The following is a 20,300-nucleotide window of genomic DNA, read 5'->3' as shown; positions in this document are numbered from 1 at the left end:
TATATACACAGTACACACTACTAGAAATGGAAAATCTCTTAGCCTAAGGAAGGCAAAAGTAAAAATTAAAAAAAAAAAAATCCAGCCTGAAATTATTTTTGTGATAGTACCATGAGCTGCGTGTTCTTCTCTTAGGCATAGGCTTTTAATCCCCACTCACTTTCTTTTGACTTTACACACCAATTGTGATATAATGATTAGTGTTTTGTTTATTATATATAAACTATTACATAATTTTATATGCATTTCATTTTGAATTGAAATTGTGACTTTAAAGTCCATTTTAATTCAAAAATTAGGTGCGTGTAAAATGGTGTATAATAATTGGGTCCGGTTAATGTGTGCCTTAAGGCACACATTAACAAATCCAGTTTTGGAAAAGTTTTATTGGGAATTGAAAAAACTGTCAAAACTTTTTCAATTTTCGATAAACTTTTTTCAAAATTGGTTTACTATTGTGTACCCTTAGGACACACATTAGTAAAATCCATAATAATTTGTGTGCAATAAATATTACTGATTAAGTTGCTTTTTGGCCGGTAAAATATCTCCCTCCAATCATACTGGACTACACTCATACACGCAGTCTCTCTATCTGTCCCTCTCTCTTTTATATAAAGGTTGCTTCTCTTTCTTTCATATGTCACTAAGTAGCTAGCCAGGCACATGCTATCTTAAATAGGTAGAATCTATGTTTTTTCTTCTTAAAGTTACAATTAGGAGGGCTAGCTAGTTTCTTTTGCAACTCCTTTATTTCGCAACTTCTTTATTTCTTCAATTGTTTAGCCTGTCCTAGTCGCTTTAACTAGTTTTTCCTTTTCTAGCCCAGCAAAGTGATCTTTCCCTGTCCTAATCGCTACCCATTCTCATGCTTTTGTTTCCTTTATCATTGTAGTCAACAATGTTAGAGAGATAAGCTTTACATAAAAATTTTAAAAAAGAAAGTACACGTCCACGTCTTCATCTTCGTGCATTGCCATGCAAGTAATCTTTCACTCTCCATCTAGCCCTTTTCTTTGAAGTTCACCCTCTTGCATATCACTATCCAAAATTAGCTGAAATTTTAATATTCTTTACTTTCTTGGCAGAACTGATCAGTACCATCAAAGCTCCCATATGTGCATTGCAGATTAGAAGTCCGGAACCTTGTTGGAGACTCTAAAACAGGTAAAGTTTGAAGAAAATTTGATCATCAATTTAAGCATGTATACTTTGTTATGTGGCCAGGAAAATTTTTGCATCTGTAATAAGCTTCTATTGACCAAGACCAAGTGATTGGTCTAATTAATGGTTCTCTGCTTCATGTAATCCATAAAGTTCTGGGCTCAAATCTTCTAATCAATACCCTAGACCATTCTTTCTTGTAATTATACGATGTGTATATGTCAAAAATACCGCACTGACTGAGATTGGTCAGGTGCTTTAAGAACCCATGACACGCACGTGAGAGAGAGAGAGAGAGAGATTGCTATGTGGACCAATGGTCCGAATAAAACATGCTTTTGACAACAACATTTCTTGATTTAAAAAACATATATGGTACTGTAGGACTAGTTACACCACTACTTTTACCTGTGAGCTGAGTCACCTTTGGATTTAGGCACCGGATGTGTCAAGTCCAGATTGTAACTATCCATTACAGTCAGATTCGCATTATAGTTTTTTCCTGCAATGAAAAGCCGTAAACAATAAGATGTTCTTGACAAATCCAATAAGTACTGAAGAGAATTTTTCTCCATCCCTACCGGAGGATGTGATAATTTTAAAATAGCAAGTTTATTGTTTTGCCAGATCTTTCCTGTCATATTTTTTGTCAGCCTTGATATGTGAGGTTCCTATGTTCTCTACAACATTCCGGGCAAGCTGAGCCCACACAGTTAGATCTCCCAGACTATGGTCTCTAATAAAGGAGGAAAGGTGCATAAAATTCAACGTACCTATATAAGTATGTTTTTTTTTTTTTCTTTTCTTTTTTAAAACACCACAAGAAATGGGCCAATAAGATCTTTCTGGAAAAAGTATAACTCACCTAATTTTTGGACCTCGAATAATTGGACCCCAAAGATATTCTCTAGAACTCTTTAAATAATATATTAATAATATTATCAATAATAATAATAATAATAACAATTATAACAATAACTCTATCATGAAATTATTCAAAATTTTCTTCGTCATCAATGTAACAAATATAAACCAGCACTAATTATATACATGAAAGATAGTGATGACATGGTAAAAAAGAAAAGAAAAGAATCATTCATTTAATTAAAAATGCTTAGGTTTTTAAGAACCATATACATTAGAATTACCCCAAGGAATCCAAAAAACGTGCTAAATTATAGAGCTTCCATGAAGTTGAGGTTAAATGTTTTCTGTGAAACCTGAATATATAACTAATAGGTTATTACAAATTTGTGTTACATTTCTTTTTTAAGTTCATATTTTCAGCTAACGACACATATTTTGGCCACACGTTCAAGAAAGATATATACATACATACATACATACATACATACATATATATATATATATATATATATATAGCCTATCATGTTCAGAAGGACCATATAAATACACAAATCCAACTTAAAAATTTCCGTTAAATACATTACAGAATTATATGTATGTGTCTTCTTTTTAATGTAAACTTTATTTGCTAAGAACTTGATATGAGTAAATTATACCCGTATGATAATGTTGTATACTTATACGGAAATGGAAATAATTTTTTTTTTTTTTCACTTTTTTATATTTCAGAAGTAAACACATGAAATGAGATGCAAGTGATATATATCTTTGATTTTACACGTTTTACTTTTGTTGTAAGGAATTAGAGGTTTTGTTTGTTTACCTTTTCTTCTTTAGGGTATTATACCTTTTTACTTGTGAGTTTCGAGTATAGGAGAAAGTATATCTTATACATTTAGCGTATAAAACCTATGTGAGACTGATATATAAACCCCACAAAAAAATATCTTATATGCTTGGCATATAAGATCTATGTGAGACAGACATGTGGGCCTCGTACGTAGTTGTGGGCTCATATGCCAATCTCATATAGGTTGTATATGTCAAGCATATACAAGATTTTTGCCTAGTATAGACCGTAAAACTTTTGTTAAATAAATTTTTGATATAAATATAAAAAAAAATGGACATATATTTATATGGATGATATTTTTGGCAAAATAAATAACAAAAATCATCTAGGGATCCAATTTTTTTTCATTACTACTGATATGTCCTGCTATGATTATTGCATATTTAATTAAATTGGTGTTAATGGTGGACACATGAAAGTGATGATATTCTAATCATAACATGTAATGTCAACAATTATAAAAAAAACTGCGAAAAATATTGTATCTATAACATTAATCAATAAACCATAAGTTATCGAACACCACTTTTTATTTTAATAAAATAATCTTTTTTTTTTCTTTTCTATTTAAATCTATGACATCCGTTTTATTATGACTACTCTCTATAATTATGTTAAGACACTAATTAGTTTTTAGTGGAGGCAAGGTTTGAAGTTTGAATCTCAAATAGCTTATGATAAAAGATTTTAGTAATTGAATTAACTAAAACCCACTAATAAATAAGTTATTGAATGCTTATCATGTATTTTTCTTACTTAATAATTCAATTGAAAATATAAAAGTCTAACTTGTCATGCTGTCCTCTCTCATGTATGTGGGTGATGACATGAAAATTAAAAGGTCCCACTAAAGGTGCTAATGATTTATCATGTTTGCACTTATCTAGGAAATGATTTTAAGCCCAAAAAGTAAGGTCTCATCAACGAGAAATTATTACGTCCATCAAGAGGACTGCTAACACAATCTTCTTTGACCTTACAATTAATAAAATGTTATTATTTATGCAAATATAACATCACTTGGTAAATTTTTTTTTTTATTCCTTATACTAATTAGAAAGCCCACTTATATATTTGCATAGATGCCATCATCTCATTGGTTGGGAGAACCTGGTCCTCCCGATGTACATAATAATTTCTCCTCATCAATAAGCTAATAATTTATTGTTTTTGCATTTATTTGAAAAGTGATTAATTAATTGGGTTTGGTTTTAATTAGAAAGTGATTTTAAGTTGAAAAGGCAAGTTTAGGCAGGGATTATAAGACGTAGGGCTTAGGGGCTTTTTTTTAGTAATGGCTTGCTATTGTTTAAATTGGTTGAGGGTGTGTTTGGATTCAAATTATCAAACCCACTTAAATATCCCAACCCAACGTGATTATATACTAAATTATTAAACCAAGGGGTACTCAGGTGGTAGGCTTAAGGCCCGTTTGGTAAAAGATTTTTAGTATTGTCGTTTAAGTATTGTGGAAATATGTGTGAGTGAAAAAATATTGTGGAAATACATATTGTGGTGTTTAAATACTGAAAACTGTTGTTTAAACAATAATATCAAACGACCCCTTATTTGTCTAAGACTTGAAATGTAAATCTAAAAGTTTCAGGTTAAATCTATCATACTATTGGTCTATTAGATTTTTAGTGTATCTCATAAGTAAGGAATGAAATAATTTAGTCAAAAGTTGAGACATCACTTTCTTATACACAAAGAAATCTATCAAAATATCCCCACTATTAATTTTATTTACACAAAAAACTAAACTTTTTATAACCAAAGTAAGTTCATTTCTCTTTCTATCTTAAGTGATTGTTTCATTTATTTAAAAGTGCTTACTAATTCTTATATTTTGATAGTAGTATTTTAGAAAACTAGGGTTTTTTATAACAAAAATCAGTGTCATTTTTTTTCTCTTAAAATATTGTTTTATTTAATTTTAAAATTCTTACTAGTTCCTTAAATTTAAATATATAGTATTTTTGACGTTCAATTTATGTTAACCCAGCTTGATCCAACGCATTTGACACCATTCATAGTATAAATAGGTGAGTTTGGGATATGTTTAAGTTTTTCAAATATAATTGAGATGAGTATGAAGTGTAATTTTTGAAATTAAATTAATAGAATTTGATATCTAAAATATTTAGAGAGTTTAAGTTTATAAAAGATCCATTTCGTCCCAAACTCAACTCAATTCTCATTGCTAAGTTTATATGAATAGTTTTATACACACTCTTTTCACATTGCTAGACTAGATAGAACCCACCCAAGAGTTTAAGCTTATAAAGTTTTACTTAATTAAAGTGTAGAAATATAACTATATCTAAAAATTTATAAATTAACTAAAATAATAAACTTAGTTAAATTAAAAAAAAAAGGGGGGGGGGGGGGGGGTGTCTATGCGCCGAACAGTATAAGTAATCACCATAGAAAACACTAGTAAAAAATTAATTTAAAGAAAATAGATGTCTTCAAGTCTAAGAAAAAGACATGGATCAGCTTTGTGTCCAAAGTCCAAAACTTGGAAAAAGAAAAGCCGAAACGTTTTCATCGACGACGAAGAAACAGGAACAAATGGAAAAATAAATTTGTCCCATTCGTTCTCTCCTTGTCTTTATCTCCAAAAAAACACCCATTTGTTAAAGCCTAGCCTCTAATTTAACCTAAGTTTATGCTACCTTTCCCTATATATAAAGCTCTTATATATTAACATTCTGTACACACTGTGTTCTAATTTCAGCAGCTAAGTATGGACTCGGACCCACCATTTCGTGAAGCCTACAAGACCCTCTTCGACGGAAGAACCATCGAAAAAAAGATTACCCCAAAGAACGAGCGGGTTGTGATGGTGGAGGAATGTGAGCTTCCATTGATTGACCTTAGCCGTTTAGACCATGGCGATGAAGGTGAGAGAGAGGGGTGCAAGTTGGAGATAGCTAGGGCTTCACAAGAGTGGGGTTTCTTCCAAGTTGTGAATCATGGGATTTCCTGTGAGATCTTGGAGAAGATGAGGTTTATGCAAGAGAGGGTGTTTAAGCAACCCTTTGATATGAAGACCAAAGAAGACAAGTACCTGAATTTTTCAGCTGGTACCTACCGTTGGGGCACACCTACAGCCACTTGCCTTAGGCAGTTGTCTTGGTCTGAAGCTTTCCACATTCCTTTGCTCGATATTTCGACTTCACCACCTGCTGGTTCCGATAGTCTCAGGTATAATAATAATATTTATTAATTCACCAAAATACTTTGGTTTTTGCTTATGCACTCTCTTTGTCTCTTCCTTTTCATTTTTTGTCAATTAGGTAGATAAAAAGGTTCGAATAAGGTGACAAAATCTTATAACATATATTTCTTCAACAATCTATAATATTGCTTTTTTAGGCTCAACTTGTTTCTGATGGTCATGCTATTACTGATTAGGGTGCATGTCATCGTGTGATATAGACGGAGGCCCAATTTCTATCTTTATTCTTTTACTCAATATTTGTTGTGATGATAGATATTATGTTTGTAGTCAAGACCTTTATAACTCAATTGACCTTTTTTTAGTGTCTTCAACGAAAACCCGTCAAAGTTCAAGGGTTTAAATCCTTCCCTCCTCAACTATTGAAAAAAACAAAATTGCTTAAATATCATAGAAGGATTTATAGATGTGAGAGACAATAGCTAAGAGGATATTAGTAAGTGAGCAAAATATAGAGCGTGCGTCTGGGTGGTGTAGTTGGTTATCACGCTAGTCTCACACACTAGAGGTCCCCGGTTCAAACCCGGGCTCAGACATAGCTTGTTTTTCTTTATTTTTTTGGGATTTTTGGGTTTAGATTGAATTAGTGGAAGCTTTGGCTTCTTTGCCACACATCAGTTTCATAGAAAGTAAATGAAACAGACAGCTAACCACATCTACTAGATGAGTCAGCTTCTGCTTCATAATATCACATGTGAATGTTTTCGAACCACAGCTTCTAGCTGTGCAATGGGCATGGTATAGATAGATATGCGCATAGTACTTCACGAATTGTGTCAAATTTGCATCGGTGTATTTTTGTGTCGTTTTGCATTTGGAAGCTATATGTATCAGAAATAGATTTCAGATATACAGAAACTGCAGAGTATACGTGGCAAATAAACAAACAGTAGTAGTGGTGCATGCACCTTACTGATACAGTGGTCAGTAGTACTATTACCTTCTCACATTTCAGAAATCTATGACCAACATAGCTGGACTCTGCATGCATGGTCTCTCTGTCTCTCTCTCATTTTTCCTACCTATTTTGCACCTTCTGGTAAAAACTTGTTACAACTTACAAACACATTAATACATACTTTATTATAATAATTATCTTATACATATGTATAAGATAATTGTGTAAAAAAATTTGATACATATACCAATACATTTCCCTTGAAATGATGGATTGAATGCGTATGTCTGCTGCGTGATATAACTTGTCATCATGATGAGGTAAACGGAGACCGGTTGGATGTAAAAATTTGGCTTTAATGGATGTAGGGACTATTACTTTGGTTTGAATTACTACTAGCCATATCTAGCGTCAACTCCAGGTAGGTAATGAACGAAGATTTTGACCATTAGGTTTTTAGGATTATCCGCAAGTGTGGGAATGATATTCTATGTCATACACGACTAAAACCCTACCTGCATAATATTTTTTACAATAAATTTCACAATTGCAAAAATTGATAGGTTATAATTATTTCTCAACTAGCTAGATTCATTATTGATATTACATTATTATTTATAATTAAGAACTCGTCACATTAACAATTTTAAAGTTTGTCATAACTCAAAACTTGCACGGAATCATCAGCGGCATTGTCGTCACTCTAAAGTCTAAACTTGTACGGAATCATCAACGGAGCTGCCCCTACTAAATATTTTAGTATATATCTTTTTAGGGTCCGGTTAAGGGCACACATTAAGCTATCCATTTTTGAAAACATTTTTTTGGGAATTGAAAAAACTGTCAATACTTTTTCAATTCCCGAGAAAATTTTTTCCAAAAATGAAAATTATTGTGTACCCTAAGGGCACACATTAGCAAAATCCATCTTTTTATTCTTATTAATATACTTGTATTTTTATATCCAGCTCAACAATTGGACAGTTCGCCACAACAGTTTCTAGTCTGGCACAAAAATTAGCTGAAATTTTAGCTGAGAAATTGGGTCACAAATCCACTTTCTTCCAAGAACATTGCTTGCCTAGCACTTGCTATCTTCGAATGAATCGATACCCACCATGCCCAATGCCTTCAGAGGTATTTGGCCTAATGCCACACACCGATAGTGACTTCCTCACAATATTGCATCAAGATCAAGTTGGTGGGTTGCAATTAGTGAAAGATGGGAAATGGATTTCTGTTAAACCTAACCCAGAGGCTTTAATTATCAACATTGGTGACTTATTTCAGGTAAATTTCATGTCTTTGATTAGATGATTTTTTTTTTTTTGGTAAACGATTAGATGATTATACATTACCTACTTTGAATTATTTAACATATATTTATATTAAAGTCCACCCACTAATAAATGTTTCTTTTTTTTTTCTTTCTTTTTTTTTTGCTGGTAATAATCTCATGGATAGGCGTGGAGCAATGATGTGTATAAGAGTGTACAACACAGAGTTGTCACCAATTCTCTGGTGGAAAGGTTTTCCACCGCATATTTCTTTTGTCCTTCATATGACACTGTGATACTTAGTTGTCACGAGCCTTCAGTCTACAGAAAATTCAGCTTTAGAGAGTACAGGCAACAAGTCCAAGAGGATGTTCAAAAATTGGGATCTAAAATAGGCCTTCCTAGGTTTCTTGTTCAAAGCCAATAATATACATGAGTGTTATCGTTTTCATCGACTATATAGGCCTTGTTGTGATTGTGAGAGAGAACAACGAGTGGGGGTGTTACAAGTGTAGTTCAATTAGGGGGAAAAAATAAGAAAGCTATAGCAATTTTCAGCATTATTGGATGCTGGGTCAATCATTTGTAATTGATTACTATAATGCAAAAGAAAATTTTTCGGATGTTTTTCTTGAGATGACGTTATTTCGTCTTGTGATTTGCAATTAATCATCATCATGACTAGCAAGCTGGCAACTTGTTTGGAGTGGAGTGTCCAATATCAAGGCATCAACCCTTAACTAATTGGAGTTTAGAATTGTGTACAAAATATCACCTCAATTAAATTTTTATAAATAATATGGATATTTGTTTTATTATTATTATTAAAAAGGAAGGTTTTATTTATTTAAGTAAATTGCTTATACATGCAGAGAGCATTTGCAAGGCATTCTCGAGGGGTGCCCAAATACGTTAAGTCTCATATATAAAAATAGTACATAAAATAGAGACAATTATCATTTTCTTATGCATTGCTCTCTTGTAGAAGTTGGAAACAACTATATATTTTTTCGGGAAAACAAAAATTTCCACCAATTATTTCACCATGCCCTTCATCTTACTTAGGAATATTTTTACCTTGCTTATCCTAAATAAATAAATAAAATAAAATGACTCTAATACTGGTTGCTTGTCTGTTACCTTTGATGGTGAACTGTAACGACCCAAGGAAAAGCACTAGCCACATCTGCGCTATACCTCAAAATGACTAGTCACAATTGAGACTCCTTGCAGTTGTTAATAAAGCCCAGTTCAACCCAGTAAATACCCGATGTGAGACTCATTATACATCACACAATCAACCAAATTGGGGTATCACAATCTCCCCCACTTAAAATCCCTAACGTCCTCGTAAGGGCCCACTTTGTGGGGTAGTGTCTCTGAGCCCACATGGGATTACCAGGCCGGCTCTGATACCATATGTAACGACCCAAGAAAAGCGCTAGCCACATCTGCACTATACCTCAAAAGGACTAGTCACAATTGAGACTCCTTGCAGTTGTTAATAAAGTCCAGTTCAACCCAGTAAATACCAGATGTGAGACTCATCACACATCCACACACATCACACAATCAATCAAATTGGGGTATCACATGAACTGAAGATTGAATAAACTCCAATTTGTCCATGATTGTCGTCTAAGGCAAGAAGACAGGAATGGACATCCCTCGTAGGACAGTTGTCCATAGGGATGAGGGTCGTCCATCAGCAAAGCGCTTGGACAACCCCAAACACCTGGACAACCCCCAACACTTGGGAAATTTCCAGAAAGATTTACCTACAAAAGACTGATGAATCGAGCCACGTGTTACTATTTTGAAACATGAGCGAGATCATAATTCATCGCTATAACTTTCTACTAAATACTTAACTTCCAATGATAGTTATAGAAGATAAGATTGAACATTCCAAATTCTGTAGCGGTTTGTAGAAGTTAAGTCTGAACTTTCTAACTTCCACAAATATTGGGGAAGTTACGAGACAAGAAATCACTCCAAAGCACACTATATAAACACTCATCCATATCAAATGGAAATAAGTTCTCACAACTCCAAAAAAATTGGAATTCTAACATTTCAGAGGAAAAAACTAATTTAAGCATCGGAGGGTTCTTGACCGGTTCATCCCAGTCACCTTTGATCTTGTCTTTTTCTTTTCTTTTCTTTTCAAGCCTTTCAAGCAATCACTAGCCCATTGAAGCTCAGAGCATTCAGCCTACTGATTTTCTTTGCATCATCAGTTGGCGCCGTTTATGGGAACCGATTAATTTTGTGTTTCGCAATTTATCTTCCTATGACAAAAAGGCTGCATGGTTTGGACAAGATCAATGGCCACTAGTCTAAGCCACCAGCAGAGTAGGAATGCTTCTAGTAATCCCCATCACAATCGTCAATCAACACCTGTCATACAACCACCTTCCATCCAGCACATACAATCCATGGCAGCCGCCATGGTGGAGTTAACCTATCAGAACTAAGAGTTGACTAGGGAGATCAGTCTAAGGAGGCAATGCCATGAAAGATATGTGGAAGGACAAGCTTAGAGTCAAGAAGTTAGAGAAGGAGAAAATGCTGAGCTTGAGAACCAGTCAAGGGGTACCGCTTCACGAAGGGTGCCACACTTGGAGAGAGAAATGGATTAGATGAGGTAGGCCATGGAAGAGGTGAAGGAGAATATGAGAAGGGCAAATCCCATAGATGATTTAGTTCATTGAACAGACTCCCCTTTCATGCCTTCCATCAACAGTCATCCCTTGCCTCTTAAGTTCAAGATACCTTTCTTGAACTCATATGATGGAACGTGCGACCCTTTTGATCATATTGCTACTTTAAGACTACGATGCACCTTCAAGGGGTTCCAAACAAGATTATGTGTGGGGCCTTTCCTACCACCTTCAAAGGGCCAGCACAAGTATGGTTCAGCAAGATACCTTCGAACACTGTGGGTTCTTTTGAAGAATTAAGTAAGTTGTTTGTCAACAATTTTATCGGAGAACAAAGGCATAAACGTTCCTCGTCCAGCCTATTAACCATAGAGCAAGGAGAAAATGAAAGGTTGCAGTCCTTCAATACTCGTTTCAACAGGGAAGCCCTGACGGTAGATAAGATGGATGACAAGTTGTTATTGGTGGTCTTCCATAATGGAGTTAATTCTGATTTATTCATCCATAAGCTTTATAAGCAAAAGCCTCAAACCATGGCTGAACTCGTCCATTCAGCCAAAACTTCATGAATGCAAAGGACGCAATTATATCTAAGAAGAGGAAGAGAGCCGAGCAAATGGAAGCAGATCTCTCGCACCATCCTGAGCAAGGTCCTCATCCAAAGAATGCCTAGACGAGAGAGAAGAAAGATCGAGATAACAAGAAGGCAAGTTCTTCAGCATGGAGTTAACAATATACACTCTTGAACATGCCACTTGAACAAGTGCTTATGCAAATCAAGGATGATCCATCCTTGAAATGGTCGGAGAAAATGAAAGGAGATCCCAACAAGCGTAATAGGAACAAGTATTGCCACTTCCACAAAGACTATGGACATGACACGGACGAGTGTTTTGATTTAAAGTAACAGATATAAAATCTCATCAGGCAAGGTAAATTGATAAATTTCCTTGGATGAGATCACAAGGACGAGAAGTTGAAGAGAAAGCTAGAAGAGTCATTACGACCCCCACTTGGAGAAATAAGAGTTATCATAGAAGGGACCTTGACAGGGCAATCTTCCAAGTCAAGGAAGATGTACTTGAAGGTAATGCAAAACGTCCAACTTTATGGACAATCCCCAAGGACGAGGGTAACGGACGAGCAAGCCATTACGTTTACAGACGAGGATGTTGAAAGGGTTCACCACCCACATGACGATGCGATCGTCATCACTTTGCTCATTGTTGATTATACGACTAGAAAGGTGTTGGTAGAGAATGGAAGTTCGACGAACATCTTATATTACCCTGCCTTCTAGCAAACAAGGCTTGGACGAGATTAACTTCGTCTAGTAAATTCACCCTTGGTAGGATTTGGAGGGATGGAAGTGCAACCCGTGGGTACCATTACATTACCTATGGTGGTAGGAGCATATCCACAACAGATAGCCGAAGAAGTAAACTTTCTAGTCGTGGACCGTTCATCGTCATACAACGTTATCATTGGAAGACCGACTTTAAATAGTTGGAAGGTAATAATATCTACTTACCATTTGTCTGTTAAGTTCCCAACAGATTATAGAGTAGGTCAAGTACAAGGAAACCAATTAGTCGCTAGAGAATGCTATCTAGCCATGTTTGTTATGGACAAGTATGTACAAACGATGAGCATAGACAAGAGAAGGGTTACCATGGAGCCCACCGAAGCACTGGAAGATGTTCCTTTGGACAAGAGTAATCCCGAGAAGTTCACAAGGATTGAAACAAGCATGAAAATGAAGACGAAGCAAGACCTTGCCCATTTTTTAAAGAAGAGCATGGATGTGTTCACATGGAGTCACGAAGACATGTCAGGTATTGACCCGAGTGTAATCACCCACTGTTGGAACTTGTATCCTTCCTCCAAGCCCATACGTCAAAAGAAGAGAGTTTTTGCTCCCAAACGAGATAATGCTATTAAAGAAGAAGTCTAGAAGTTGACCATGACAAAATTTATCCGGGAAGTTTATTACCCAGACTGGTTGGCTAATATGGTGATGGTTAAGAAAGCTAACGGCAAGTAGAGGATGTGCGTGAACTTCACCGATTTGAACAAGACTTGCCCAAAGGATAGTTATCTGTTGCCGCACATTGACCAACTAGTGGACTTAACTGCGGGTTATAAATTGCTAAGTTTTATGGACACCTTCTTAGGCTATAATCAAATAAGAATGGACGATGTGGACCAAGAAAAGACATCTTTCATTACCAACCAGGGTCTGTTTTGCTATAAAGTGATACCCTTAGGTTTGAAGAATGCAGGGGTGACTTATCAAAGGCTAGTTAACCATATGTTTCATCCATAGATTGGACAGAATGTGGAAGTTTATGTAGATGATGTGCTAGTAAAGAGTTTGGATGAGGAAAAGCATCTGGACGACCTTCAAGAGACCTTTGATACACTTAGATGATATAACATGAAATTGAATCCGAGCAAGTGTGCCTTTGGAGTTTCATTAGGTAAGTTTCTTGGGTTCATGGTTTCACACAGGGGAATTGAAGCAAACTCCAATAAAATCCAAGCGATACTGAATATAGAGCCACCAAGGAATATAAAAAAAGTCCAATCTCTCACCGGACAAGTTGCCACCCTTAATAGATTCGTCTCAAAAGCTATTGACAAGTGTTTATCATTCTTTAAAATTCTTAAGAAGGGATTTGAATGGATGGACGAGTGTCAGAAGGCCTTTCAAGACCTCAAGACCTACCTCACCACAGCTCCTCTGCTAAGCCCGTCCATACCAGGTGAAGAGTTATATTTGTATTTAGCGGTGTCTCTGCATGCAGTGAGCTCAGTGTTGATTAGAGAAGAAGGGAAGATACAGAAGCCGGTTTATTATACAGGCCAAGCGTTAAGAGGGGCAGAAGGACGATATACCATGATGGAAAAGCTAGCATTTGCCTTGGTCATGACTTCTAGGAAGTTAAGACATTACTTTCAGGCTCATGTCTTAAATGTCTTGACAGATCATCCACTAAAAAAGGCGATGAACTAGTTAGAAGCTGTAAGACGACTAATCCAATGGGCCATAAAACTCAGCAAGTTTAATGTCAAGTACTAACCAAGAAGTGCGATAAAAGTACAGGTATTGGCGGATTTCATTGCAGAGTTCACTCCCAAGCAAGGCGAGCTAGGTGGGGTGGACGAAGCTCAGAGGTAGGTCGTCAATGTGGATGGCTTGTCCACATTATATGTAGGAGGAATTGAAGTTATACTCAAGTCCCCGGAAGGAGATAAATTGAAATATGCAACTCGTTTACAATACCAAATCACCAACAATGAAGCTGAATATGAAACTCTCCTTAAAGGATTGGAATTGGCTAAGTCCTTAGGGGTAGAATTAGTAGTCATCCAAGGAGATTCTCAGTTGATTATCAATCAAGTGAATGAAATGTGTGAAGCTAAGAAAGATTGGATGAAGAAGTATCTCAGCAAGGTAAAGCAGCTTGTCAAGAAATTTAAAGAAGCCAGTTTTGTTCAACTCCCAAGGGAGGAAAACATGGAAATAGATACTTTGGCAAAAGCAGCTTTAACAGGGGGAGCTATGGACAAGTATGATAAAGTCCAATACATGTCAAGCATAGATCTTCCAGAGGTACAGCAGACTGAAGGAGAAGAAAATTGGATGACTCCAATAGTAAATTACCTCAAAGATGGAAGGCTTCTGAAGGGCAAGGATAAGGCTAAAAAGTTGAGGATCAAATCTGCCAAATATGTCCTTATAGATGAGGTACTATATAAAAGAGGCTTCTCTCAGCCTTACTTAAGGTGCTTAGCTCCGGATGAATCAAACTATGTGTTGAGGGAAGTACATGAAGGAGCATGTAGAAACCACTTAAGAGCAAGAGCATTAATCCATAAAGTCGTCTGTGCAGGTTACTACTGGCCAATTATTCAAGCAAATGCTAAGGCTTATGTCAAGGTGTGTAACCAATGTCAACGCTTCAACAATATCCCTAGACAGCCATCAGAGTATCTCACCCCGATGATGGCCCTATGGTCCTTTGCACAATGAGGATTGGATATCTTGGGTCCCTTTCCACTTGGAACCAGGCAGATGAAGTTTTTTGTAGTAGAGATCAATTACTTCACTAAATGGGTGGAAGCAGAACCCCTAGTAAAGATCACACAACAAAATGTCAAAAATTTCGTCTGGAAAAACATTGTATGCAAATTTGGGGTACCTAGGGTACTAATATCAAACAATGGACGGCAATTTGACAACACGCTTTTCAGGGACTTTTGCGAGCAATTTGGAATCAAGAATCATTATTCCTCACCCTCCCACCCACAAGCAAATGGACAAGCAGAAATAGCAAATCGATCCTTGTAGAAAATCATCAAGACTCAGCTTGAGGGGGCAAAGGGAGTATGGCCAGACGAGCTACCAGGAGTTTTATAGGCTTATAGGATGACTATAAGGACCCCCACAGGGGAAAATCCCTTCAAACTAGCCTACAGAAGTGAAGCAGTAATACTTGCAAAAGTGCATATGGCAAACCACATGGTGATAAAGTATCAAGACGAGGATAATGAGGAGAAACTTCGCCTCGACCTTGATTTGATAGACGAAGTAAGGATGAATGCGGAGTAAAGGATAGCGAGTTATGAAAACCTCATGGCTAGACAATATGATACAATGGTGAAACCCAGGTGCTTCAACATTGGAGACCTCGTCCTAAAAATGGTTTCTTTGGCAACCAGAAATCTAACCCATGGGAAACTGGGACCTAATTGGGAAGGACCCTACATGGTTATTAATTGCAAAAGACAAGGATCATATTACTTAGAAGCCCTAGACGGGAGAAAGCTAGAGCACCCCTAGAATGTCGAGCATTTAAGAAGATATTATCAATAAAATATCAGCCTAGACGAGCATCATCATGGATGAGATCATCTTAGACGTTGTCACTCTAGACAAGATAAAGTTTGTGTTGCTTTCTGTTACTTGCATGTGTTCATTATTAGCATTATATGTTGTACTTTAATTTCCTAAAGGCGTATTAGTTTTTAAACTATGCGCTATGGACTATGGACGAAGTCATAGACTTGGTCCCTCTGTTTGTATTTTAATTCCCTAAAAGGCACTAGTTTCTAAGCATGTGCTATGCTTGAGGACGATGTTTATGTTACATATATACAGTTTGGATTTCCAATATATGTGATGTATGAATTTCTAATTTTCATGATTTCATCCACAAGAAGGCTAAAGGCCCAAGACGAGTAAAATCTCTAGACACAGGGAGGTAACATCTATTAAGCTTTCCTTAAAATAGTGATAAAGCAAAGGAAAATAAGCTTAAGACACATTCGTCTAAACAATGGACGAGATAAAGCCTAAAGCAAATTCGTCCAACCAATGGATGAGGAAGTGTGTGCACGTAAGAATATTCAAAGTCTATGGATAAATATCCAGCCAAAACAATCCTATCTCTAGACAATTAAAGCTAGCAAAAACCCATGCCATTCATAAAATGAGTTATACTTACAAAATTTAAAGAATGGTGAAAATTTTGAACATGAGGAGTTTATATTAACATGGACAAGCTAAGTGCCTCCATGAGTGGACGGACCACACTCAAACCAGTATAACATGGATGATGTAAATGAAGAAAAATACATCCATACAATAACATGTTCAATAGAAAATGATGGAAATAAACATTCATTCATAAAAGTTTATAAAAAGGGTAGACGACCACCGTCCAAAAACCTTTATAAAGTAAAGCCTAAAAAGCAACTGTCTGGAAGCTTGTCCCAAAAATTATAGACGAGTGAAATGTACTTGAATAACTTCAAATGGTCCAAAACAACAGAACTCATAAAAAATAAAAAAATAAAAAATAAAAAAAGAAAGAGAAAGGGAAACTAAGATGCTAAAATTTCATATCTTCATTGTGGGGGGTCATCTCCAAAGTTAGGCTTGTCCTGGGCAGGTTGAGTGGTGACATCGTCTTCAATATTAACATTTGCAGAACTCGTTTGGAGGAGAGAGCTTGCAGTACCAAGGTTGAGCTTGATGGAGCTAAAGTCAACTTCAAGGAAGTTTTCCATAGCATCTATACGAAAATCTTCAAAGCCAGCCGCATAATTGGTGTCCAACAGATTAGTGAACTGTTTGGAAGCTCTAAACTCCACCACAATGTCTTCTTTGGCCTTATTGAGAAGGGTACTCAGCTCATCATTCCTCTTTTGAAGGTAGTCAAGACGAGTGTCCTTCTCAACGATGTTAGCTCTGAGCTCTTCAATGAGGTTCTGCAGTTCCTTGGCCTTGTCTTTAGCCTTGGTTGCCACCTCAGCCCAACCCCTGTAGTTGTCTTTAACCTCCTAGATCCTTGTTTCAAGCTGTATCTTCATCTTGTCCATCTCTGTGGCCTGTTTAGATGCTATGATGAACTTTGACATTGCCTAAAAAAAAAAAAAAAAAAAAAAAAACAAAAAAACAAAAAAAAAAAAGAGGAAATTTGTTAGACGAGAAAAATGTAAAAGTGACAAGACGAGGCAAAAGTAAGATTACATACCTTGAAGAGATCATGAACAGCAGAATGCTTAAATTCCTTCAAGGACATGTCATAGCAAGCAACCACGTCCTTATCAGTCACAACCTTCTAAAAACATTCCCAAGCCAAATCCTTATTTTCAATTAGGTTCGTAGGAACCCTTTGAGAAGGCTGAGATGAGGTAGGTACCTCGTCCACCACTTCCTTTCCCTTATTCTCTTTCATGGTTACCATCCCTAAAAGAAAAATATTAAAGCTTAGCTAAAGAGTATAACTCAAATAATACTCAGATAAATTCTAAGTAAAAAGAAAACTCGCGTCTACGAATAGTGAGCTCGTGGGCTATAGCTTCAGCAGATGGCTCAGGATCAAGTCCCCATGTTGCAAGATGTTAAAGGGTGACCAACGAATGGAAACTCTTGTTAGCATATAGATGAGCTCTTTGAACGCGGTCATGATGAAATTTGCTTAAAGATGGTTGTCTAATAGCTAAAAAAATAAAAATAAAAATAAAAAAGAAGAAGAAGAAGAGAGGAAAGGGTTAGACGATTATAAGCAAAAGATAAACACACTATATATATTAAAAAAAAAATACCTTCAGAACAAAGGTTCCCTAATTCTCCAGTATATGGGACAAATGGATCCCTGCCAACCTCAACAGGGTGCCTAGACCAGAAACCAAAGACGAAGAAAAATTCCGTCTTCCAGTTTCTGTCAAACATTACCAATGACTTAATTAATCTACAATCTTTGTCCCTGGCTGTGAATTGATAAAAGCCAAGGGACTGGTTAATCTCTAAGGGTTTGTAGTAGAAGAGGAACTCGTCCACAATGAGAGGACGATCTCCTTCAAACACTTCCCTCCACAAAACTTGCATAAAGATGACCAGTCTCTATGCATTGGGGTTAAACTGACACACTCCTAAACCTAACCTAGTAAGTAATTCCCTAGCAAAAGCATTAAGAGGTAACCTAAGTCCCCCTAAAAGGTAAGCTTTATAGACACCTATTCCAAAACGAAGGTTGTAGCACCACTCCCCACGGACAGCTAACCTAGGGTTAAGGTCGTCTAGAATTTGGTACCAACTCCTAAGTGCAGTGAGTCTCATCTCATCTGTTTTGGAAGGGACGCCTACAGCACAATTGTACATTGTCTCTACCTTGTCTAAATGAGTGGACGAAAGAACACTTGTCGAGATACCAGCTCTAGACCCAGAAGCTACCCTCATCCTAAGATGTTCTTGGAAAACCTCTAAAGGAACCTTAGGAACACTAGATGTGTATTCCTCATTTGTGGTATTCTCCTCACTACTGCTACTACTACTAGAACCACTATAACTAGTTGAGTCATGGTACTCATCTATAGCCTTATCTACACTATTACTGGACGAAGAAACCACAACCTCAGACATCTTGAAATTTTAAGGAAAACCTAAGAACAAGGATGAGGAGAATACCTGGCTCTAGATGGATGAGGACTAAAGACGCGAAAATACTTCTAGATGAGGCATTGGATGACGAATGTCAAGGGAGAAAATTTTGGAAATGTGAAGGGTAGGAGAGGAATTCTACTATTTATAGACAGCAAAATTTGGCATCTGAAACGACGTAACCAACTAAAGAATGACACGTGGCACATTCCTCGAAAAGTTAAATCGACGTGACCAGTCACCAATGAGGTCATGACAAGTGGCACAGTATCTAACCACTGACATAAAAACACACGTCCAAAGAACAACAACAAATTCTACAGTGCTCTGGATGACCCTTGGACAAGGGGGCAAGTGATGGTGAACTGAAGATTGAATAAACTCCAATTCGCCTGTGAGTGTTATCCAAGTCAAGAAGACAAGAATGGACATCCCTCGTAGGACGATCATCCATGGGGATGAGGGTCGTCCATCAACAAAGCACTTGGACTACCCCAACACCTGGACGACCCCCAACACTTAGGAAATTTCCAGAAAGATTTACCTACAAAAGACTGATGAATCAAGCCACGTGTTACTATTTTGAAACATGAGTGAGATCCTAATTCATCGCTATAACTTCCTACTAAATACTTAACTTCCAATGATAGTTATAGAAGATAAGATTGAACATTCCAACTTCTATAGCGGTTTGTAGAAGTTAAGTCTGAACCTTTTAACTTCCACAAATATTGGGGAAGTTACGAGACAAGAAACCACTCCAAAGCACACTATATAAACACTCATCCACATCGAATGGAAGTAAGTTCTCACAACTCCAAAAAATTGGAATTCTAACATTTCAGAGGAAAAAACTAACTTAAGCATCGGAGGGTTCTTGGCTGGTTCATCCCGGTCACCTTTGATCTTGTCTTTTTCTTTTCTTTTCAGGCCTCTCAACTCTCAAGCAATCACTAGCCCATTGAAGCTCGGAACATTCAGCCTATTGATTTTCTTTGCATCATCAACCTTAAATACAAATAGTAATGTGACAGGAAATCCAAGTAAAGTCGAGGAAGGTGGGGTCATTAAAAATAGTAATGGCCTTTGGCTAAAAGGATTTTCATTTAATGTAAAATTTGCAACAAAAAACCTAACTGAAATTTGGTCTGTCCCATATGGACTTAATCTAGCATCGTAATTAGGTTATAAATAGAAGAGTGTTATCTCCACGACATTTTCACAACAAATTATAATTGGTAAATTGGTTCTAATTTGAATCCACAACTTAAATTACTTTTTTGTCCACTCGCAACAGTTACTAACAACCTGTCACTTAAGATTTGTTGTAAAAGTGTTATGAAAAATATTGTGGATATAGTATTTTTCTTATAAATATGTAAA

General features: G+C 36.4%; 1 protein-coding gene and 1 non-coding gene across 4 annotated transcripts; both read left to right on the top strand.

The window, feature by feature from the left end:
* The first annotated feature begins 657 nt into the window (after positions 1 to 657).
* Positions 658 to 9,022, top strand: LOC115989291 (gibberellin 2-beta-dioxygenase 8). Of its 3 annotated transcripts, none has more exons than XM_031112964.1 (5): positions 658 to 682; positions 1,089 to 1,167; positions 5,625 to 6,094; positions 7,995 to 8,316; positions 8,491 to 9,020. In XM_031112964.1, the coding sequence occupies exons 3-5, from the start codon at positions 5,634 to 5,636 to the stop codon at positions 8,728 to 8,730; spliced, it is 1,023 nt and encodes a 340-aa protein (XP_030968824.1). In that variant the 5' UTR covers positions 658 to 682; positions 1,089 to 1,167; positions 5,625 to 5,633; the 3' UTR covers positions 8,731 to 9,020. The 3 variants fall into 3 exon arrangements, with proteins under 3 accessions (XP_030968824.1, XP_030968825.1, XP_030968823.1); XM_031112965.1 differs by having other exon boundaries at positions 664 to 984; positions 5,628 to 6,094; positions 8,491 to 9,022; XM_031112963.1 differs by having other exon boundaries at positions 664 to 984.
* TRNAV-CAC lies at positions 6,591 to 6,664 on the top strand. The gene has a single exon. It is a non-coding gene; the product is annotated as a tRNA-Val (tRNA).
* Positions 9,023 to 20,300: the final 11,278 nt, after the last annotated feature.

This window comes from Quercus lobata, chromosome 5, assembly GCF_001633185.2.
Source record: "Quercus lobata isolate SW786 chromosome 5, ValleyOak3.0 Primary Assembly, whole genome shotgun sequence".
Classification (NCBI taxonomy): Eukaryota; Viridiplantae; Streptophyta; class Magnoliopsida; order Fagales; family Fagaceae; genus Quercus; species Quercus lobata.
The sequence above is the reverse complement of the archived record's forward strand: the minus strand, read 5'-3'. Positions and strand labels throughout refer to the sequence as shown.